The sequence below is a fragment of the Sapajus apella genome, unplaced genomic scaffold (genome assembly GCF_009761245.1).
Source record: "Sapajus apella isolate SASKATOON/1434 unplaced genomic scaffold, GSC_monkey_1.0 scaffold57, whole genome shotgun sequence".
Lineage (NCBI taxonomy): Eukaryota > Metazoa > Chordata > Mammalia > Primates > Cebidae > Sapajus > Sapajus apella.
The window spans coordinates 710,392-734,372 of record NW_022436997.1 but is presented as its reverse complement, the minus strand read 5'-3'; the positions used below and the strand labels follow the sequence as shown (position 1 = coordinate 734,372).

Genomic DNA, 23,981 nt, shown 5'->3' with positions numbered 1-23,981 from the left:
GGAATAGCATTCACATTTTCAGTTTCAAGTAACTGTTAGCCTGATTATTAAAAAATCACACTTAACTACCACCATTTTTTTTAAGAAATGAAACACGGTAAAAGTATGTGAGGAGAAAAACAACTGTGGCTTCAGATGTTTTCCTTCTCTTTGCCCTTCCCACGCCAAAGCTTTCCTAAATTTGATCTTTGGTGTGTGATATTCCTATGTATTTCTTTATATATTTGTAGTACATTTGTTATGTATCTAAATAAGCATGTTTTAAAAACTAATTGGTATCACATTGAAGGCAATCATTTGAAGCTTGCTTTTTTAGTTAAACATTTTGTGGGTTTTGTTGTTGTTACTTGTGGCTCTAGTTCATTCATTTTCCACTGCTATTTACTATTCCACTATATGAATATATCACAATTTATCCATTCTCTTGTTGACATTTAAGATGCTATTTTAAATGATACTGCTCTTAACATTTCTTTATGTGTTTTTTGGTATATGTGTATGATAATTTCTCTAGGATATAATTGATACATAGAACATGTGTGCATATTGGACTACAAATTTTGTATAGGTTTCTGTGTATCATAGGATGCAGTCACCACTGCTCAGCAGATCACCATGACATTTTATTATGAAGCTTATTGGCTTTTCTCTAAACTTTTTTCTCTAAATCTGACCATATTGTTATGTGGGGAATAAATAAAACTTAATAATACTATAAGTATTATTAAGCGTTGCTGTAATTATAATGGGACCATCTTGTGAATGTAAATATGCTTACAGTGTCTAGTAAAATATTAATAGAATTTTTGCTTAGTAGCCAGTTAATTGTTTTGAGACTTGGATTGTTAGTCAGATAGTCATTCTTATGGTGTGAGTGGAAGTTAAAATTTTAATGGTTAATCTGGATCCTCTCCCCTTCACAACAAAATAAAAGCCTAGTTATTGAACAGAGTATTCAGGGGTTCACTTGAATCAACAGTAGCACCTCAACCCAGGTCCACAGCCCCATCCCATTTAGGATCACATAAGTATGCACTAAAGATAGAGTAGCTTGTCTTTTTCCAAGCAGTTAGACGATTATCCTGCATCCAAAATATATATTTAGTTTTAGTTTTAACCTAGGCAAAAGACTTGAATCACATGCAGGGGTAAAAAGTAAGTTGAGATCAGGGAAGCTACTGATCAACAAAATACCTAAATTTTCCATTTCAACTCTTGACATGTGTTTGCTTTTTTTTAATTGATGCTAGAATTCAACACTGTAGTGGGTGGTTTTGAGCCAGCAGCCACTAAGAAACCTCATGTCCTGAGGTAAATTATATATAGCCTCAGTTTCCCTCTCTGCAAAACTGGGACAGAAGTATTGTAGTATCTACTCCAAAAGGTTATTATTGTTACTACTAAGTGAAATAACTTATACAGTGTGTTTACTACAGAGGACAGCACGTAGTTGGCCCTCAGAAATGCTAACCAGCATTATGTTAATATGTTGAAGTAGACTGAAAAAGTGATTAGTGGATTAATCAGTGGGTTTGTAATTTACTCTCTTGCACTGCAATGACTTGCTTTTGCTGCAGTACTTCTTAAACTTTGCCAGAGCATAGAAATCACCCGGTGTGCTTATACAAATTCAGACTCCTAGGTTTCTCCCTGATGATTCTATCAGTAAATCTGAAATGGTTTCTGGGAATCTCTTTTTAATAATAACCTCAGGTTACTCTTGCATCCAGCATGTTTAGGAACTTGTTTTAATATATCTGGAAATGGCTTCATATTTTTTGCTAGTAAGGGCTCACTGCAAACATAAATGTAGTTGAAGCAAAAAGAAGCATTAGTCTTGGTGAGGAAGGCTTGTAGGCGTGGTAAACTGAACTTATTTAGGATTTTTTTCCTTGGGAAGTTAAAATTTTAAATACCTTATTTTTTCCATCAGCCTTCTTGCCAAGATGGTAGGTTCTGAGCATTTCCCCCATTTTTAAAATAGGGATGATAATCTTGATTTGTCCCTAACATGGTAGCAGTACAGAGAAATGAATCATGGGTTTCCTGTTCCTAGTGTAGGGTTTTTAATAATCAGACCAGAATGGCCATGTTTCTGTATCTTGGAGATGAAGTTTGGTCTTGTTCTTCATGTTTATCTGTATCAAGTTGATGGTAAAAGAGAGATATACTAAATATACATATATATATATTTTTTTTTTTTTTTGAGAGAGTCTTGCTCTATCACCTAGGCTGGAGTACAGTAGCACATTCTGGGCTCACTGCAACCTCTACCTCCTGGGTTCAAGTCATTCTTGTGCCTCAGCCTCCCAAGTAGCTGGGATTACAGGCGTGTGCCACCACGCCCAGCTAATTTTTATATTTTTAGAAGAGACAGGGTTTTTCCATGTTGGCCAGGCTGCTCTCGAACTCCTGACCTCCAGTGATCTGCTTGTCTTGGCCTCCCAGAATGCTAAGATTACAAGGCATGAGCCACCACACCCAACCAGATTTTAGATTTTTGACCTCTTCCTTAACTTTTTTTTTTTTTTTTTGGAGACGTAGTCTAGCTGTGTTGCTTAGGCTGAATGTTTTGGCAATCTCAGCTCACTGCAGCCTCTTCTTCCTCATTCAAGTGATTCTCCCGCCTCAACCTACCCAGTAGCTGGGATTACAGGCACCTGCCACCACCCCCAGCTAATTTTTTTGTATTTTGAGTAGAGACTGGGTTTCGCCATGATTGCCTGGCTGGCCTTGCCCTCCTGATCTCAAGTGATCTACCCGTGTCCGCCTCCCAAAGTGCTGGAATTTCTGGTGTTAACTACCATGCCCAACCCTCCTCCTTCACTTTTTAGGGTTGTCTTTAATGTTCTTGTTAAAGAACTAAAAGTAGAGCAGGTGCAGTGGCTGATGCCTATAATCCCAGCATTTTGCAGGGCGAAGTGGGCAGATCACGAGGTTAGGAGTTTGAGACCAGCCTGTCGAGTATGGTAAAACCCCGTTTCTACTTAAAAATTACAAAAATTAGCCGGGCATGGCCCGTAGTCCCAGCTGCTCAGGAGGCTGAGGCAGGAGAATTGCTTGGACCTGGGAGGTAGAGATTGCAGCGAGCCGAGAACACGCCACTGCATTCCAGCCTGGGTGACAGAAGGAGACTTCGTCTCAAAAACAAAAAAACTAAAAGTAATAATTTGCTTCTTTTTAAAGCTAAATGAGTAGTGACTTAAGATGTTAATTTTTGTTTATGCCTAGCATGCGACTGTCATACAGTGTGTAATACTACTTTCTCTTCAGTGTGCCGCAAAGCTCAGGCCTAGTTCTTACCCAGTGGATTTACAGTTTAAAAAGTCATTACGTTATTTTCTTTAAAGACAGAAATAAACTGTTTTCCATGATAATTTAGTGACTACTTTTTTTTATGCTTCTTTTTCTTAGCCTATCTTGGTAATTACCTTATCTTGGTAACTTTTTCTTACCCTAACTTGTTGAAAAGGTCTGTAGTGGCAGGACAAAATTTAGAATTTTCTTATATAGTGAAAGAAGTTATCTTTCCAAAGACCTACACAGGCAGAGACCTACACAGAGACAGCCAGCTGCCACAATAGCTAAATATAAGTGCTTTGCTTTATTTTCAGTTTAATATATGGTAATTGTGGTATTTACATTTTTCTCTACAGGGCTTGTTCTTGTCGTAGAACTGGAAAAGATTACTACTACTGACAGTATTTGAAGAACCTCATAGCATCTTTGGCTCACTTTTATGTATGCCTTAGGCACTTTTCTGCCATTGGAATCCTGTGAGGTCCTCCATCAGGCATGGGGTGGGTTGGGAAGGGGCAAAGCCCAAAGGCCAGAGAATGTCGGGTTCTGTACAGGAGCTCCCAAAGGGATGTGTGGGATGCCGAGGAGGGTTACAATGACAGAAAAGCACTAATGGTCCTTGCTCTGAAATAGTAGAAGAAGAGGCAGAGGCATCCCAGAATGCCTTTGGTGTCTCTTGTAGAACGCAGCATCTCATTGCCTTGGTGTGGGTCCTAGCTGACTTGTTTTCTGCGTGGCACAGTTTATCTAAGGCTCTGACAGGAAGTTTGGCAAATGCCTCACACTATTAGTCTAGGAGTTCTTGACGTTCACCAGGCAGTCTGTATTTAGCACCCCCACCACTTACTCATGCCCCTTATTTTATCTTGCACTAGTATTTTGACCAATACAGATAAATGCTGTAAGAGCAGACCCCAGGCTGGGTGAGGTGGCTCACACCGGTAATCCCAGCACTTTGGGAGGCCAAGGCAGGTGGATTACCTGAGGTCAGGAGTTCAAGACCAGCCTTACCAACATGGCCAAACCCTGTCTCTACTAAAAACACAAAATTAGCTGGGCATGGTGGTGCATGCCTGTAATCCCAACTACTCAGGAGGTTGAGGCAGGAGAATCACTTGAATCTGGGAGGTGGAGGTTGCAGTGAGCCGAGATTGTGCCATTGCACTTCAGCCTGGGCAACAAGAGTGAAACTCCATCTCAAAGAAAAAAGCAGACCCCAATTTTAATTGGCCAGTTTTAGCTTATCATCTGGGATTTGTAATCATGTTAAATGCCAGCAATTTGGATTGCAATTTTAAGGGTGAAAATTGCACTGCCAGAATTGTTTGGATTATCTAACAATGTGCAAGGAATATTTCTAGCTTCTAGATCCATAATGGATGAATAAAGTTAGAAGAATCTGAAATATTGGTGATGGCATCATTTTTTTTTTTAAAGACAGTATAAAATTAACAAAAGTAGCATAGTAACTTTTCTTAAAAAATAAAGTGATGATATTTCCAGCTCTGGAATGAGGCTATTGGAGGTGGTAAGGTGAGGATGGTGGAGTCCTAGTCAGTGAGGACTGGTTATTTAGAAATATTGATGACAGATATTTTACAAAAGATTCCTACTAGAAAGGGTAGAATTTAAAAAAAAAAAAAGGGTAGAATTATAAATTAGAACTATGGTTATAGGAACTAGGCAAAGAGATACTGAGAATTAATTAACTCTGTCGTATGTTGTTGTATTTTCTTAATTACTGTTGTTTAAAAGCGTTGAGTGATCCAGGAGGAAGAGTTTGGTTATAGTGACCCAGCCTCTCCACAGTCTGCCTTTTCAATTTGGTTTAATTCATTTCATTTATTCATTTTTAGGATTGAAACAGGCTGAACCCTTTACTGTGAGTCTACCACAGGTGGCTTTTAGTACCGCTTGGAGTTGAGCTCCTTGGTTGCTTGTTTATTTATTTATTTATTTATTTAATTTATTGAGATGGAGTCTTGCTCTGTCATCCAGGCTGGAGTGCAGTGGTGCAATTCAGCTCACTGCAACCTGTGCCTCATGAGTTCAAGTGATTCTTCTGCCTCAGCCTCCTGAGTAACTGAAACTACAGGTGCGTACTACCACACCTGGCTAAGTTTTGTATTTTTAGTAGAGATGGGGTTTTGCCATGTTGGCCAGGCTTGGTCTCAAACACCTGACCTCAAGTGATCCGCCTGCCTCAGCCTCCCAAATTGCTGGGATTACAGACATGAGCCACGGAGCTAAGCCCAGCTCCTTGCTTCTAAGTGAGTAGGCACAGACAGTTTTGAGGTGGTTTTTCACATAAATAATGATTATTCATGATAGCAGGACTTGCAAGTAGAGAGAGACTAAAACAGGTGCCAGGACTGTTTCTTAAATGAGTAACTGTCATGGAGTCAGTAGAGGGCAGTTAAAGGATAACCTGCTGGAAGGCACTGCCTACTGGTGTTGGTACATGAGGATGGAGACGAGTAATTCATAAGCGATATTCATCCCAGACTTGGGGGTTAAGAGCAACCTTCTCTTTGGAAGTCTGCAGGGGAGATGTCTTCAGGAAAGTCCACAAGGAAGTGGAGAGAAAGTTCAGTGTGTTTTACCATGGAGTTGGCATTCTAGAAGGCAGTGGTAAAGTTGTAGGAGGGTGAGCAGTGGGTGGCAGGAGCAAAGGAGAACAACAGAGTTGGAGATAAGATGGCAAAAAATGGATGATCGCAGGGGCTTGTATTTTGTGGGTAGCTGAGAGGGTGGAAGTATAGTGTTTTAATTCTCATAACCACTGGTTTTCCTTCAACCTCTCCTTACTGTTCTTTTCTTTTCCACCATAGGCTTTTCTGTACTCTTTTTTTCTTTTTTTTGACGGAGTCTTGCTCTGTCACCAGGCTGGAGTGTGGTGGCGTGATCTTGGATCACTGCAGCCTTCCGGGTTCAAGCGATTCTCCTGCCTCAGCCTCCTGAGTAGCTAGGACTACAGGCACACACTACCATGCCCAGCTAACTTTTGTATTTTTAGTAGAGACGGGGTTTCGCCATGTTGGCCAGGATGGGCTCTATCTCTTGATCTCATGAACCACGCACCTAGACCTCCCAAAGTGCTGGGATTACAGGTTTGAGGCACCGTGCCTGGTCTCTGTACTTTTATACAGCTACTTCCACCACACTACTTTTCTACCTCATTGGACCAATCCCCTAGCCCTTTATCAGTCCTCTCCCAGCTTCATGTCCTTCCCTCTTAAGCTTGTATAGGCCCAGCTGTCCTTTGCAAATGTCACTTGTACACTTGACTTTCCTGTTATACTCAGCTGGTAGAGTCTGATCCGTGGATGCATACTTTGAGCCTGTATCCACCCTGCTAAGCATAGCTGGGGAAAATCACTTTGTTACAAAGTTAAAGGTTGCCTTAATTTCCTAGTCTACAGCTTCATCCAGGCTCTCAGTGCTTCCCAGAAATTCCCCCTTTTCCTTAGGCAGCATTCTTTCTTCATAGTAGCTACTTCACTTTTCTGCATCTGCCCACACCTATGCTGTGCAGATGGCCTTGCCATGTTCTTCACAAATCCAGATTACCTCTGCTTTCTGCTGTCAAATCTATTCTTTGCCCTTTTGGAATATGAACAGGTCTCTCTCATTAAAAACTGCGCGCGCGCACGCACGCACGTGCACACACACACACACACACACACACACACACCCATTTCTCAAGCCTATGTTCCTCACTGACTACCATCCTATCCCCTTTCCCTTCAAAACCAAACTTCTTAAACTATGTTTGCTCTTCTTTCCCTTTCATTATTCTTCAGATTATTTTGCTACATTGACTTTCTCCCAGGCTGGAGTGCAGTGGTGCAATCATGGCTTATTGCAGCCTTGACCCCCTGGGCTCAAGCAATCCTCCTGTCTCAGTTTCCCAAGTTGCTGAGTCTGTAGCTGCACACCACCACACTTGGCTAAATCCCCGCTCCCTATCCCACCCCATTTTGTGGTTATTTATGTTCAAATTCTCTAGACCCCTTTTACTCTTCTGGATGATCTTTATTCTCTCACCTGTTGCTGAGGACTTAACAAGTCTGTATTTCCTCTTTAGACCTCTGACCTGAGCTTTAGAACAGTACCGATTGTACTATTGACTGTCATCTACTGACTCCACAATAGTTTCACTCGTTCATGAAACATTCCTGGCACCTGTTTTAGTCTCTTTCTGCTTGCAAAGTCCTGCTGTCATGAACACTCATTATTTATGTGAAAAGTTATGTGAACTGCTTATTGGGCATATCAAAGGCACATTATCATCATGCCCTAAGCAGCCATCCTCAGCTTTCGTGAGTGCACGGAATGGTACTATAACTATTTATTTACCTAAGTTAGAAACCTAAGCATCACTTTTGATTTTCTGTGTTCTTTCATTTGCCGAATTGCCAACATTACTAACCCTCTTTTCATACACACACACACACACGCACAGAATTTTCCATAACCCTCCTTTCATACACACACACACAGAATTTTCTATTGTTTTCTTCCTAGTTTAACCACAGTCATTTCTCACCCAGGAAACTGGTTTTGTTGCCTCCAGTATTTCCCGTTCTGCTTGCTATCGGTTTCATTTCTATACTCTGAAAGGAAATTCTTTAAAATGCAAAACTAGATCACATCATCCTTCTGCTTAAATCGTTCAGTAGCTTCCTGCTTCTCAAAGTTAAGTTCAGACAGCTTACCATGACCTGACCTACTGACTTTGCTAGCCTTGTTTCTCATTACTCTTTTGATTATCACCCCCAAACTCACCAAACTTTTATACCTTAAAGGATAACAAAATGTTCCTCATGCTACTTCCCCTTACCTGTGCCTGCTCTTCCTTGAGAACTCAGCTTCCGTGATCACCCTCAAGTCTAGTGAATGTTCCCTATCAGAGCAATTTTCAAGCCATGGTGCAATAGACTGCTTTTTATTATCTCTGTATATATTGCAGGTTCGTTTTGAGGGGAGAGGCTATGCCTGCCTTGTTCCCGGTAGTATTTCTAGCACTTAGCGCAGTGCATAGCATGTCACAAGTATTTATTGTAGGTACAAACAATTAAATGGTAAAGACTGCTTGAATTATTGAATATGGAAAAGTTGAAGGCTGTAAAGAAGAGAGTCTGTGATTTGTATACTTCCCTAGCAGTACAGTTAGAACAGTTGCATGAGGATAGCCATTACTAAAACGTTGAAGTAGAAATTGGATGAAGACTTGGCCACAAGCAAGGTATTGGGGATCCGAGCAAGAATCTAGGTTTACCAAAGCAAGACTTAACCAATTCTATTTAAGCAACCTTCTTAGATTTAACAAAACAGGGTTTTATCTGGTGAATGTCACCTTTTGTGTGCTTATAGGGTCCACATATGTGCCCACCTCCAGTGCCACATAATCTGGATTACAAACCCATGCAGACTGATGCAGACTGTGATCTCAATCACTGGTTTAGGTAGGAGCCATTCTAAGTGTTAAAAATGTTTCACATATATGCATCATTTTCAGTTGAAGAATAAAAGGTAAAAATAATATTAAAGAATTAGGAAAAAGACCTGCAGTCATATTCAAACTTGGTTATTTTTCACAGCTTTACCCAGAATCTACTATTTTTATAGTGTTACATTTCCCAAAGTTGTTATATAGCACTGTAGTGAATATCTTAGGAAATCATGACATTTTGCTTATTTAAAGGCTAAAGAGTAAATTATCAGGGATGGGTTTATAGGTTCAGAAGGTATAAAAATTGTAAGCCTTGCTTTGAGACTGTCTGTAGCTTTCCAAAAGGTTTATACTCAAGGGTGACAAGAGTATGAAAGTACAAGATTTGGCCAGGTGCAGTGGCTCACACCTGTAATCCCAGCACTTTGGAACACTGAGCCAGGCAGATCACCAGAGGCCAGGAATTCGAGACCAGTCTGGCTAACATGGTGAAACCTCATCTCTACTAAAAGTCCAAAAAATTAGCCGGCCATGGTGGCGAGCACCTGTAATCCCAGCTATTTGGGAGGCTGAGGCAGGAGAATTGCTTGAATCCTGGAGGCGGAGGCTATAGTGAGCCAAGATCGTACCATTGCATTCCAGCCTGAGCAACAGAGCAAGACTCCATCTCTCCATCTCAAAAAAAAAAAAAAAAAAGAAAATACAAGATTTCTCAATGACCTTGGGTGGAATAAAAGGAGAAGAGAGTTGTATGTAAAATTTTCTTTTCTTTTCATGTTTTTTTGAGACAAAGTCTCACTCTGTTGCCCAAGCTGGAGTGCAGTGGCGTGATCTCATCTCACTGCAGCCTCCACCTCCTGGTTCAAGTGATTCTCCTGCCTTGGCCTCCTGAGTAGCTTGGACTACAGGCATATACCACCATGCTTGGCTAATTTTTGTATTTTTAGTAGAGACAAGGTTTCACTATGTTGGCCAGACTGATCTTGAACTCCTGACCTTGTGATCCGTGCACCTCGACCTCCCAAAGTGGCCGGGATTACAGGCGTGAGCCACCGTGCCCAGGCTTTTTAAAATTATTATTATTATTTTGAGACAGAGTCTTGCTCTGTGGCCAGGCTGAAGTACAGTGGCGTGATCTAGGTTCACTGCAGCCTCTGCCTTCCAGGTTCAGGTGATTTTCCACCTTCAGCCTCCTGAGTAGGTGGGACTACAGGCATGTGCCACCATGCCCAGCTAATTTTTTTGTATGTTTGTAATGTTTTTGCATGTTGGCCAGGATGGTCTCGATCTCTTGACCTCTTGATCCACCTGCCTCAGCCTCCCAAAGTGCTGAGATTACAGACATGAGCCAAAAGTTTGTTTTCTTTATATTGGTTTAGTTTACATTAGGTGTCACATAGATTTTTTTTAAATTATGGGAAATAATTTTGTATCAGATGATAATATATTTAAATAAAAATACCCTGTAGAGAGAAATTGAGAATTTATACTCATTGCAACTCTGTTTATTCTGTGTTAACTCCTAGATATTCTAAAATTCATGCTTTTAAATCAGAAAATTCAAGAGCTGCTACATAGGCCAAATTATTTTAACTCGTTAGAATTGTTTTTAGAGCTATGTACTTCAGTGCCATGCCGTTAGCCATTATTGAGAATACTCTGAAGCTCATGTTTTCTGTGATGTTGGAGAATGTGTTTTATTGCATCATATAATACATGCTTTGTGAGGATCCTTGTAAAGAAATCCTTATATGCCCCAGTACCACAAATTGTTATGTTTTTCCAGAATGTGTGGTTTGTTTCTAAGGAGAATTCTCAGCAGTGTACAAGTTACATTTCAGTTGCTCAGAGCCAACTTGTGATTTACCTCCAGCCTTCCTTTTTAGATGTAGTTTTGGTCAGATTTTGTCAAATCTACTTTTCTTTAGAGAAAACATATGCTAAATCTTTCACAAAGTATTTCAGTATAAATATGATATTAATGATGACTTCTATTATTATTCTATATGTGCCTTTGGGCTTTTCCATTTTAGAGTTTGGTTCTATTAAAATGATAAGCAGTAGAGAGCCCCACTGCCCTCTAGGTGGTTATATAGGTCATTTAAAAGCTGACTCGAGTTGAATGCAAAAAGCATTACAGTATAAAATTATATAGAGTAGTAGTATGGTTTAGGCGGACAGATACAAGTATACCAAAGTATGTACATTTTTTTCTCCTAAGGAGTAGAGAGTGAGAGATTTTGAGTTCATATTTTATGTACTACCATGTTGTTTGAATATACACCAGGAGCATGTATTTCGTTTATTTTTTTTAAAACCAATATTTGAACAAAGAACACTGCCCCAGCTTATTTGACATGGGTAACAGTTTTGCTGTGGCAAGCTCTCACAGGGTGATTCTGTTTCGGTGACCAAACCTAGATGACAAATCTCTCAGTGAGTTGTTTCTGCTGTTCGTGAGAAATAAAACTACAGTGCTTGTTTTTTTTCCCTCCCCTTCTCTCTCAGGTCATTTGGATCCAGGATTCCTAGCAAGTGACAAAACCTCTGCTGGCAATGCACCACTTAATGAAGAAATTAATATTGCCTCTTCAGATAGTGAAGTAGAGATTGTGGGAGTTCAGGAACATGCAAGGTAGGATGCTCATTGGAGTAGTCTGATATTTTAAGTTATGAATTATATTTTAACCAGAAAACAAGTTAAAATCGTAGACTTTATGGCATAGCTGGCATGAATGAATGGTGAGAGCTGCCTCTCAGTTTCCTTTGGCTTAAGAAATACTTTTTGTTTAGACATGATACGAGCCTCAGAGTGTGTTGTATATTGTCTTATATCAAGAACATTTCAACCATACATGTCTGTGAACTAGAGCTGATGTTTTTCTCTTTTAAGCAAATGTTGAGTTAGCTTGACAGACTTTTCACTTAAGGCAGAAGTATCACTGTACTTTTTCTCTCATGTTCATACTTTCTTGCCTTTCACTTTACTTTGAAGTATCCTGGGAGCAAACAGTTGGGAAACATGCATCTGACATCATGTCTCTTTGACTGGTTTCCTAGAGCATCTCTCCTTGTCTTTCGTTAAAAGCAAATTTGCAAGTTATTTTGGTCTGTTTTTACAGAGTATATTTCTAGTAATGTTCATATAACTAAGGGAGTCTCATTTCTTAGGATTAAAAAAAACCCGGTGAGACATCAAGTTGGTGTGTAGCATTATGAAAATAATTTTATGAGGTTTGGCATTCCTTAAGGTAGGGATCAGCAAACTATAGCCCATAGGCCAAATCTGGCCTGCTTCCTGTTTTTGTCTGGGCTGTGAGCTAAGAATGATTTTTACCATTTTAGATGGCTGGCAGAAAAAAAAAAATCAAATGAAGAATGATACTTTGTGACATGTGAAAATTAAAGGAATTCAAATTTTAGTCTATGTAAAGTTGTATTTTAACAACTGTGCTTGTTCATTTTGTATATAATCATCTATGTCTGTTTATTAAAGTTGAATCATTTCAACAGAGGTTGTATGTCCTCCCTAAAGCCTAAGGTATGTACTGTCTAAAAAGTAAATACCTTTGCAGAAAAAATTTGCTGACTCTTGCATTAAGGTGTGTTCATAATAATTGGTTCCAGCCCTTTCAGCGATATTCTTCTAAAACATTCTGGAACATCCTTCCACCACCTCTCCTGCTGCACATGTACCCCCCCTCCCCCAAATTTAGACTTTAGAACTTGTGCATTTTGTATAATGCGAACAACTTTTCTCCCATGCCACAAGAGTGAAGTGATTTTCGGATACATAGGTATATAACATAGTGTGTTCATTACTTGGCTCTTTGATCTGATTTTACTCTGGTTACCCAGGTAATAAAACACATTTGCCAGCATTGCTTCTGTTTATATAATAGATGAACTCAGCAGTATAGAGTGGAAATGAAATACAGGTACATGTAGGTTAAGGGTACTTTTTTCTAGTGAGATCTGAGCATACTTTGAGAGCATTTTTCAGTTAAAGAGTTGGAACTTTAAGGAGGTAGAGTTAACGTGTAGTTTAGCATGCCACCTCCTCAACAGTGGCCAATTCTGGCTTTTTCAGAACTAGTCTTGTCTGAGCACTTCATCCTCTATTCTATATTTATGCCTGAAGTATGCCTGTAAGGCCGCTTCATTTTTTCTTTTTCTTTTTCTTCTTCTTCTTCTTCTTTTTTTTTTTTAAATGATTATCATCCCTACTCTGGTGGGAAATAATTTTTATTCAGTCTTTCCTTTACTCTTTTTTTTTTCTGCCTTAATTACAAATTTTTTCCTATTAAATTCACTTTTATTTTTCCACTTTTCTGTTTAGGCTGACTTACCCACCAGATAAGAAAGCTAGAACTGATTTCCTCCTTTACATCAGCATATTTTTGCCATTGGTTTATTTCACCATTGTTCCTTACAATATAAATTATCCTTTTAAGCGCCATATCTTTCCAGAATATTGTATTTTTAAATTTTAGGTTTCTTACTATGATGCCCTGCCGATTGACAGGTGGATATGGGTGAATTATCTTCAAATGTGTCAGGGACACATTATTCATTTATTAGCTTCCTCTTGAGTTACATTTCAAATTTTAATTAATTGTACTTATGTGTTCCTACTTAAAGTAGTAACCTGTATAGTTTATCTAGTCTCTTACTCTGTGCTAAGACATATCACTTGGTCTAGTTCGCTATTAATTTCTAACTCATCTCCCTTTCATTGTTTCCTTATGCCTAGAAGTGTTACAGAATGAACCACACTTAGTTTTAGCTTCTTTGTTCAGCATTTCTTCTTTAAAAACAAACAAACAAAAAAAACCCAATATTTTTGTATCTGGAGGTACAATTACATTATATTTCTATTAAAACCTGGAAATTTAAATTCTCAATTCTCTGCACCCCTAACACATACAAGCTCTATTCTACACTTGAACAAAGTGACTTTGTCTACATTTTAAATAACATTAAGGCTGGGCATGGTGGCTCATGCCTGTAATCCCAGCACTTTGGGAGGATGAGGCAGGTGGATCACCTGAGGTCGGGAGTTCGAGACCAGCCTGACCAGCATGGAGAAACCCCATCTCTCCTAAAAAATATAAAAATTAGCCAGATGTTGTGGTGCATGCCTGTAATTCCAGCTACTCCGGAGGGTGAGGCAGGAGGAGAATCACTAGAACCCGGGAGGTGGAGGTTGTGGTGAGCCAAGATGATGCCATTGCACTCCAGCCTGGGCAATAAGAGTCAAACTCCGTCTTAAAAACAACAACAAAAAAAAAACAAACAAAAAAACCATTACATTATTTTCAAGGACTTTTTCTTACAGGCTCTGATGCGTAAATCTGTGTTTTATTCTTACTCATTGGTTTGAATACTGGGGAAGTCATATTTTGTAGGTGACATCCATTTTAAAACCTGTTGTCCATGTAATGGAATGTAGAGTTTAGAGATTCTTCTGGAATATTTTTAACAGACTCTTTTATTATTTTGTGAGGGTATCTTTTATATTGATCTTGGGTCTAGGACTGAGTCTTTCTGACATTTCTTTCCCCCCAGGTATTTCTTCATCAGTAGCCTGATAATCTTTCAAACATTGAGATTATGGGCTGAGAATCAAGTAGGAGAAGAGGCTTTCTTGTTGGTTGCTTCAGAGTTGCCCCTTGGCTGCCTGTATCTCATCTGGAATTTATTTCTTTTACAGGTCTAGGGTTGCAGTTATGAAGTATTGATGTGCTTCTGGCAGGGTTATCGCTTGGAAAAAGGTTTTAGGTTTTGATCCACATCTTTATGTTCTCATTTGATTTGCATGTATACAGTAGATGTTTTGTTTGGATTTAGTTGTCCTGTTCTTATTTTTTCTTTTATATTCTACATTGTTATTGGCTTTTTGAGAGTTTTTAAGAATTCAGATTTGGTCCTTGAGTTGTTCTCTGGAACTGTGGCTGCCCTAACTTGTGTTGGGTGCCATTTTTCCGTATTGGAAGCATTTTGTTTGGCCTTTGCATTCAGTAATTGTAGTTGTGATATGCCTTCCCCCTCCTTTTTTGATAGTTATTTTTATTTTCTTGCATGCTACTATCTTCCCCTATTCTTTCATTTTAGATTTTGACATATTCATTTCACTTTTGTGTGTCTTCTAGTCCTAGACTACTAGAAAGCATGCTTTCTGAACTAATGGTTGAATGCATCTTTCCTGATTGCCTTGTATTGCTGTGTTGAACTCCTGATGTTACCTAAATGTTATTTCCAGATGTTAATTTTTGGACAGTCCAGTTTCACAAGTGCTCTTTGCTAGTGAGATGGAGACTTTCCCAGCATCTCTAGTTCTTCTGTGTCCACTTGATTTTGCCAAAACTTTTAATTTACAAGCCTCAGGCCAATAATTGTTTTGTCCTTGGTCCTGTTATCTTTTTTCTTTTACCGACCTCATTGGTAATTGCTCTAGGAAGGTGAATGCATATAGCACAGATCTGTTTATTATGGAACTATGTTGGAACAGTTCCTTTTGGTACCTGTTCTGAGGCCCTCTAGTCTGTTAATCCTGTGATCATTGGTGTTAATATTGGTTTATTCCTCGGCAAGATAATTGGTGTAGGAAGCTGTTTTTGATATTCATTGCTTCATAGAACCAGTTGCTAACATTAACTCCAAAAAACTAGGGTGACAGATGAGTGTTTTCCTACAGTCACAAGGATTCATCTCCTCTACAGTTAGGAAAAAGTAGAAATGTTATCGAAGAGGTCACCTTCAGGCTGTCTGTAAATGAGAGTAAAAATGATTAATTTTTAATGTTGTTTTCTTAGAATAGTAAGCTAACTATATCAAAAGTTGACCATGAGAGCCTGCTGTATGTGTGTGCTTTGTTTCCACTGTACAGTCTTTCCACTGATACCAGAGTATGAAGAACAGGAAATTATTCTGTCAAACCTTATTGTTTATAATGTATTTTTTCCTAACATTTTGAGAAGTGAGACCCAAACATTTTCTTGGTTATAAAATGCAAAATAAGGCACTGGGTTGTGTTTCATACCTGTCACCAATTGTATGCAGATTAAACACTTTGTGAGAACAAAACCTGTATCTGCACTAATACATATTAGTAATACAATTGATTGGACCAATTGAAAAACAGCTAAGTATGCTCCTACCTCGTATCTTTCATGATACAGAAAAAGCATATGTGATACTACATGAAACTCTTATGTTGTCTCACAAACTATTGAGCCTCTTACATCCAGTATAGGACTACTCCAGAGGCTTGACAACCGTTGTGCTCCCACTTCCTCCTGAAATTTTTTCCTTATCTGGCATAAGCTTCTGTGTAATGTATGTCATCTTATAAAATGGTTGAAATATTTCTCTAGTACTCTTCTGTTTACTAGATTGACTGTTTTTCCCCCCTTCTGTAGTTTTTAAAAAAAGTGTGGCCAGGTACTGTGGCTCATGCCTGTAATTCTCAGCACTTTGGGGAGCTGACATGGCAGATCATGAGGTCAGGAGTTTGAGACCAGACAGTTCAATATGGTGAAGACCTGTCTCTACTAAAACATACCAGAATTAGCTGGGCGTAGTGGTGTGCAACTGTAGTCCCAGCTACTCGGGAGGCTGAGGTGGGAGAATTGCTTGAACCTGGGAGGTGGAACTGCAGTGAGCTGAGATTGTGCCACTGTACTCCAGCTTAGGTGACAGAGTGAGACCCTGTCTCAGAAAAAAAAAAAATTAAAAGCCTTGTTCTGTTCTCATCTATCTCCTAACTCCCATTTTATTCAATGTGTTTGAGATCATTAAAATAAAAGATTTTTGTGAATATTTTATCGGCTAATAACACATACAGATAACTAATAATATATCTTTAATTTTTGCAAACTTTTTATACCAAAGTGACAAGCACTCAGATCAAAACACAGAAGTCACTCTGCACTACTTTTTAGTTACAACCTCCCCTTTCTTTTTTCCCCTGTAACTACTAGCTTGACTTTTTCTTTTTCTTTTTTTAAAGAGATAAGGCTCAGTCACCCAGGCCGGAGTGCAGTGGCATGACTTCAGTTCACTGCAGCCTCGATTGCCGAGGGTCAAGCCATCATCCCACCTCAGCCTTCTGAGTAGCTGGGACTGCGGGTGCCCACCACCACACCCAGCAAATTTTTTTTTTTTTTTTGGACCACACCCAGCAAACTTTTTTTTGGGTAGAAATGGGGTCTCAGCACGTTGCACAGTCTGGTCTTGAACTTGAAAGCTCAAGCAATTTTCCCGCCTCACCTTCCCAAAGTGCTGGGATTACAGGTGTGACCCACTGTGCCAGTCTGTTCTGATTTTTAATGATAGTTTTGCTTGCTTTTGAACAAATCTTAAAGTCACTGTTGACCTTGGAGGTCATCTTAAATCTTCCTTAACTTTCCTGACAGATGCCTCAGCAATTACTTGAGTGCTTAGAAGGCAATTCATTCTATTTCCTAGTGGCTTTGTTCTACAGCAGTGATTGTCCAAAACTTGCCTTCTAGAAACTGATTCATGGTTCTTAGCATGCTCTCAGTAGTTTTGCCTGGAGCATGAAAATATAGTACCTTTCATGGTGGCTTCCAGCTCACAGCAATTCTCCCTTCTTTGGGAATTCTGTTTACAACTATTAATAATTAGACTTAGGAAAGTTTTTGAGCAAAGATAGTATCATCACATTCTCCACATAATCTAAAATTTTGAAGTAGGAGAAATAGGGTTGGGGCTTAGGTTCATCTTAAATTATTTGAGGTGCCCCAGTGTCCTTCTAATAAATTCTCTTTATTGTTTAAAGTAGCCTAAGCTGGTTTTTGGTGACTGGAACCATTTGTAACATAACTGCGCAAGTGATCTATTTTTAGATAGTTGAGGTGCCCTGTCTCCTAGTTTGTCTCCGTCAGCCATTCCTCAATAGGAAATATGGTCTGAAAACTTTCACTCTCCTAGTTCTTTTTCTATGCAGATACTTTCTAGAATCTTCTTTGCTGCTTATCGAATGGCCCTGGGAACCAGGCAGTGCTCGTTTCAGTCAAACATGCTGTAGTAACTTCAGGTATAGTCTGAAGAAGGCATTGTTATTCAGTGGAAAATAAACCCTTGAATGGACATCTGCTTTTGTTCCAGTTCTATACTTAAGATCCTAGGTGGTTTTCTTTTGGCCTAGGTTTTTTCTTCCGTAAAATAAACAGATTAGATCAGATTCCTTTTAAAGCCACTGCCTGATGTTACATTGTATGATTACTTAGTGAGCAATACAGATAAACAATTGGAACTATATATCTGTTTTACTTCGGAGATATTTTTAGAAATTCTGCCAAAGATTACTTTGACTGTCTTTGCTTGGTAAGCCTGAATTCTTACCAGGTTTCTAGCCAGCTTGATTCAATTAGTGTTGGTGAAGGTGAGCTTTTGAATTGTCAAATAACTTTGTACTTGTAAATTGTTAGTTTGGGCCTATCTTTGTACTCTGATGATTCTCGCTGTGTTTTGCTGCACCAAGTTTAATGTATAACATCTGTAAAGCAGCAACATGATATGGAAAGCATTGGATCCAAATCAGACCTGTCTTCCTTGGCCTATCATTTTCAAGCACTGTGACTCTGAGCAAATCATGTAACCTTTTTAAGCCTCAGTTTCCCTCTTTGTAGAGCGAGGATAGTAAATTCCATGCCTACCTCATAGGTCTGTTGTAATTGTCCAACAAGATAATATATGTGAAACCGCTTAGTTAAACGTAGTGTTCCTTTGGCCTTCAGACATCAAAACTGTTTCTGTGAATGTTGAATGGACTCCTTAGCTGACATTTTTCCTGATTATATGGTCACTTAATATGAATTTATTTAATGAGTTGAACAGATATGAATTAGACATTGGGCTTTATGTCCCTTATTTTAACGTCCCTATTTATTTCACTAGCTAATTTTGAAAAGTTAGTATAGCCTCTGGCTTAGTAGCTACTTAGCTCATCTCTGGACAGATATACAGGCTTCTGGTACTGTAACAAATTTGCATTCTGCCCTCTGGCCCTGAGAGATCTGTTCTTAGGAACCTCTCTTAGGTAGGGCATGTTTCCAGGAGTTTAAGCATCCTTGGGGCAGTTTTGCAACTGAATCTTGTCCATTGTTACCCTAATGTTCTTTTGAACCTGGTGGTGTAGGTAGCATTAAACCAAAGCTGAAATTATCAAGTTACCCAGCATTATTTGGTGCATACAGATTGTCAAACAGCTGCTCAGGAGTCACTGTGGTATTTTAGTGACTAGACTCATGTCACTTGTTACTGCTGACATAAGCTACCTCAGGGCTGGTCAGGAAATTTAGATGAGAGGAATAGCTTTGGTCACTTGAGTTGCCTGCCTTCCTCTCATTTGAGCCAGAACTTAGCGCTTTGTCCTGGAGGTTCACAATTCTATCATTTGACTGGAATGTGGAATGTCAACTGTCAGTGTTTCTGAAACAATTTTATTTCAGTGAACTCTTGGTGTGACTTGCTAACAAGGCAGTTCTGTCCCTCTGACAGAACACTTTTAGTGGATCTAAACTGAGGATTCAGCTTTATTACTTTCACTGAACCAAATTATAAGCAATTCTGTTGAATGAACCAAGTGTTTCTGTTGTGACCCTCAGGACAACGGAAATGATTCCTTATTTACAATCTGTTACTTACGGACTTAGAAATCTAATCTGCAAAAGAATATTCCTGTCACTGTCTTTGAAGGCAATATTACCAATTATAAAATTTATTTTAAGAACAGGTTTAAACTATTTTTCTTATGGTTTGGTTTGTTCAGACTAAGACTGTTTGGACATCTTAACTTTGTTCTGGATTTATGTATTGCCCTGTCATGAAGATCCCAGAGGTGTAAAAGAGTCCAGAGAAACATCCTTTTACCCATGGTCAGTGACTAATCTAGATACAACTCAGGAGTTTCTGGCTGAGATAAGACCCTTCGCCTTTTTAAGGCTAAACTGAGAGAGGGACAGAGTGGGATGGGGCGGGGAGAGAGGGAGACAGACATGGAGGGAAGGATATTGATTGTGGGTTTCATGGACTTGCATACTAGGCTTATGTTAGTAAAAATGTTGATCAGTACAACTGAAGTCATATTGTCTTCTGTTTTTCCTATGGTGGAATTAACCATGCTTTTGTTCTTCATCTCGATTGCAGGTGTGTTCATCCTCGAGGTGGTGTGATTCAGAGTGTTTCTTCATGGAAGCATGGCTCGGGCACACAGTATGTTAGCACCAGGCAAACACAGTCATGGACTGCTGTGACTCCCCAGCAGACTTGGGCTTCACCGGCAGAAGTTGTTGACCTTACCTTGGATGAGGATAGCAGGCGTAAATACCTACTGTAATACAATGTCACTGTGTTTCCTCTGCACTGTTCCCTTCCACTTCCTCATCCTCTTTTGTGACATGGAAGTTCATTGTCATAGCTTCAGCTTCAGAAGCTGTTTGTGGCATTTTTGTAGGATTCAAACTCATGGAAAATTCCCTCCTCTCCACCTTTTTTTAATTAAAAGAAGTCACTTAGGAAAATAACTTATCACAGAGAAAATAATTTTTTCTTTCCCTCAGTAGGAATATGAGAATGATGAATTTTATTAGACAACCTTATTTTACTTGGTGACTTTTAATCTTAGGAAACTCTGCCTTCCTTTTAGAATAATATTTTAATTGCCAGGCACAATGGGTTTCAGTTTTTGAATCTTGTATTTATTTTTCTGTATAATGAAATTAATATCTAGACTTGACCACTATCTGCCCACCCCATTGGCACTCCCATCTTAGGGCATTCGCACACATATCAGTCAGGTCCTTATTGGCACCTATAGTAGGGCATGTGCATTTAAAAACCTGTCCTTAAAAATAGAAGACAGAAGTATTAAAATTATTTTTTTCTTTTATTTTAAGTCTTCTGCCTTGTTTCCTGAGTTTGCTCCTGTTGACTTCCCACAGCAAAGATAATTGACATGTCCCTTTGTGTTTATAAATACTACTGAGGTGACTTAGTTGGTCTCCTTGTTGCAATAATTAAGAGGCATTTCAGATAGATTCCCACCATCAGGTTTTCTGGGCATCTGAAGGTATTAAGAGATCAGTGGGAAAAATCTCTCTCCCTCAGCTATTTTTTTCTGGTTTAGTCAAATAATGGGTGAACATAGAAACCTGTTGGGAAGAATATGAAAAGTTATGTGGCTTCTGAGGCTACAGGCACTTGCAAATCTGAGAAGAAAGTGCTGTCTTTCGTAGCTGGTCTCTATGTAAAGAGTAGATAGCAACAGCTGTTTAACATCTGAGATGAAGTGGACCTGATGCTGTATTTGGGTATTTTTCTCCTCTACCTTCTAAAAATATACCATAAGAAGAATCAGAATGTACCATAAGAAATCAGATGCAAAGCACGTTAATGCCATTGGTAAGTTTTACAGTATCTAAAAGGATTAGCAAAGGATAGTAGGAGCTTCAGGGAATTCAGGAAATGCCAGCATTGGAGTTTTGTGGCATTAGTTACTACCTTTTTTCTTATGATATGTTGTAGTTACTAGTTAATTATTTTAAAAGCAATACCTAGAGTTAGAACACTATGTATTGTGCACAGGGGGAGTGAAGTAGTATTGGATTAGAAGACTTTACCTTTTGCTTTTCACGGTTTTTGTTTGTTTCCATTGTTAACGTTGCTATGGCCCTTTGCCTCTCTCTCCAGATCCCCTGGTGGCTCTTCTTATCATAAGAGTGTGAGAACTACCATTTTCAGTTTTCATTCAGCAAACACATTTACTAAGTGCCTGTTTGGCATAAGGCACTGTGAGGGGTGGGTGCTCTGGGAGCTGCTGAGGTAAATGACACATACCCTACATACGCATGCGTCAGCGTCTGCCTGCCTCCACCTGCCCGGCCTTTTCTTCTTCTTTTTTTTGGTAAAGACAAGTTTATTCCTTTACGCTTCTTGTTGCATTAGTTTTCCTGTAGACTCCTTCTTCCACAGGAATGTATTTGTGCATACGTTCTTTGATCTTCTCTGATAGCATCTCATTTGATCTGGCCTCTGTCCTTCATCAGATTTTTATTTTTTATTTTTATTTTCTGCTTTTATTAGATCAGGCTTTTAAGATCATGAACTTCCAGTTTTAGCAACTCATATATCAGTCCCTCACATGGCAACAATTCTAGACAAAAACCAAAGACCCAGAGGCCAGGGCAAAATAGGACCTTCTGAAAATTCACTACTGGTGTATCCTTGGACCTTCACATTTTACTTTAGGATTAATTTATTGAATTTTACTGTTACACATAGTTTTTGACTTGAATTAAAATACTAGATAGAGCAGAAATGTACAATTTCTGGTTTGTGTTTTCCAGGAAAATCATTGAGAAGAGAATAGAGTGGATTATGTGACTTGAAGTTTTTGCAGCTTATTTTTTCCCCCACTATCAGGGCAGAGCCCCATTTTAATGAATGTTTTTGCATGACCTGTTCTTAGGTTAACCACATATTTTTGTCCCAATTCCACACAGCAGGTGATTTCCCATGACATAGTATTTTCATAGTCCCTAATAGTCACCCTTTAAAGAGTTGGCATGCTGTGTGCACTGTGGATTAGGAACAGAGTAGAGCTGTAACCAGTCTCTTCTTTGACCCTTCGCCTTTATATCAGCTTGCACTTATCCCTCACTTGTTCCTAATCCAGCTCCCAACTACCTGACTTAATGGACCAGAATGGAGATTTGGATATTAACATGCAAAAGGGGGAGGAGGGGAAGGGATGGTAGAGATAGACAACTCTCCCCTGCTAGTTTGGGACATTTCACTTAATAACTATAGAGAGACTGTGTTTCAGCTCTCCTTTCACTGCTACTTCCAGAAGAGTGGAGAGAGTGGTTTCAGGCCAGGTATTAATGATACAATTCCGTGGTATGCAACTCCTGTGACATTTGAAGTTTCTTTTAAAGGGATTTTTCTTAACCAAAGTTTTACATTTGGTAGCGTAAGTAGTTCTTTATGCTTCACAGGACATTGTCTTCAGAGTAATCTCTCAGCTAAAGTGGTACACATGAGTCTCAGATTGGTTTATGCCACTGACTTGGTTAAGTTTCCATCCCCTCCCATTTGTAAAAAACAGAGCAGTGACCTAGCTGTTGCATTATCATGACTGCCATGTAACCTGTAACTGCTGCTCTCCAGTAATTGTCTTTTCATTTTGATGGCAGGGGCCAGACTGAATGAATAATGCATTCTTTTTTATTCGATTTATTTCATTCAGTTTATTCTTTGCAATCAAACATCCCATAAACTGCATTTATTGTTATCAATTATGAATATGAATCGTTTGGTTTACTAATTTAGTCATTTGTTCATCATTACTTTTAGGAGGTTAGCACCATAACTAACTTAAAAATAAATTTGTTACCTGCTTTTTATACTGTCACAAAGGTTTTTTAAAAAGCTGGGGACACTATTTTGTCTTTTAGTTTTAAACTTTTTTTTTTTTTAAGGCAAAGCACCCCTAATCCCTGTTCTCCAATATGTGTATGATATGACTTCCATGTATATATAAAAATGATTGTGCCCTAACCAAACTTCCTCAGATTGTGCACTGTTTGTTTAAAATAATCACGTATTTTAGTCTGATGCTGTTGTATTTTTTTCATTTTATTTAAAACACTACTTACTTCTTATTCTCTTAACAAAGTTTAAAAGGTAGTGATCTTAAAAAAAAAATCACTGGATAACTAGGAAATATTTTTGTTGTTGTTGTTTTCTTTTTTTTTTTGTTTTTTTTTTTTGTTTGTTTTTTTTTTTTTTTTTTTGAGTACAAAGGCCATTGAAAGCCTTTTGCTCCTCTTACCGTGAAAATGAAATGTTAGCCATTGTATGGCTAGGAACCAATGCACTTGGCAGTTAATGGATCTGCTGTTGCTGGAGTGTGAGCGTGGACTTGATGCAGTGACGACAAATCATTGCGTAGAATTAATGTTTTCAAATGTGCAACTCTAGTTTTTAAAACAAAATTTGGTTCTTTACATTCATTATTTAGTTTTTGTTTCCCTTTAGTATTTAATGGTCTTTGGAGAAAAAAAATAATAAAACAGAGTGTTATATATATATTTTTTGGTGCAAGATAAGATTTTCTGTTTTTTGAAATAAGTCTGTAGCATAAAGGTTAAACTATTTTAAGACAAAATAAAATAGAGTGTATTTAAACAATTATATC

General features: G+C 38.7%; 1 protein-coding gene across 6 annotated transcripts in view; it reads left to right on the top strand.

Annotated features, from left to right (window-relative positions):
- The window catches only part of CUNH18orf25 (chromosome unknown C18orf25 homolog), a 95,548-nt gene extending 72,009 nt beyond the window's left edge, over positions 1-23,539 (top strand). For 5 of the 6 annotated variants that reach the window (XM_032245242.1, XM_032245245.1, XM_032245241.1 and 2 more), the window contains 2 exons: positions 11,264-11,390; positions 19,931-23,539. In XM_032245242.1, coding sequence (XP_032101133.1) covers positions 11,264-11,390; positions 19,931-20,120 — 317 coding nt within the window. In that variant the 3' untranslated portion in view covers positions 20,121-23,539. Of the gene's footprint in view, positions 1-11,263; positions 11,391-14,468; positions 14,537-19,930 lie in introns of all 6 variants that reach the window. The other variant, XM_032245243.1, reaches the window with a different exon arrangement.
- Positions 23,540-23,981: the final 442 nt, after the last annotated feature.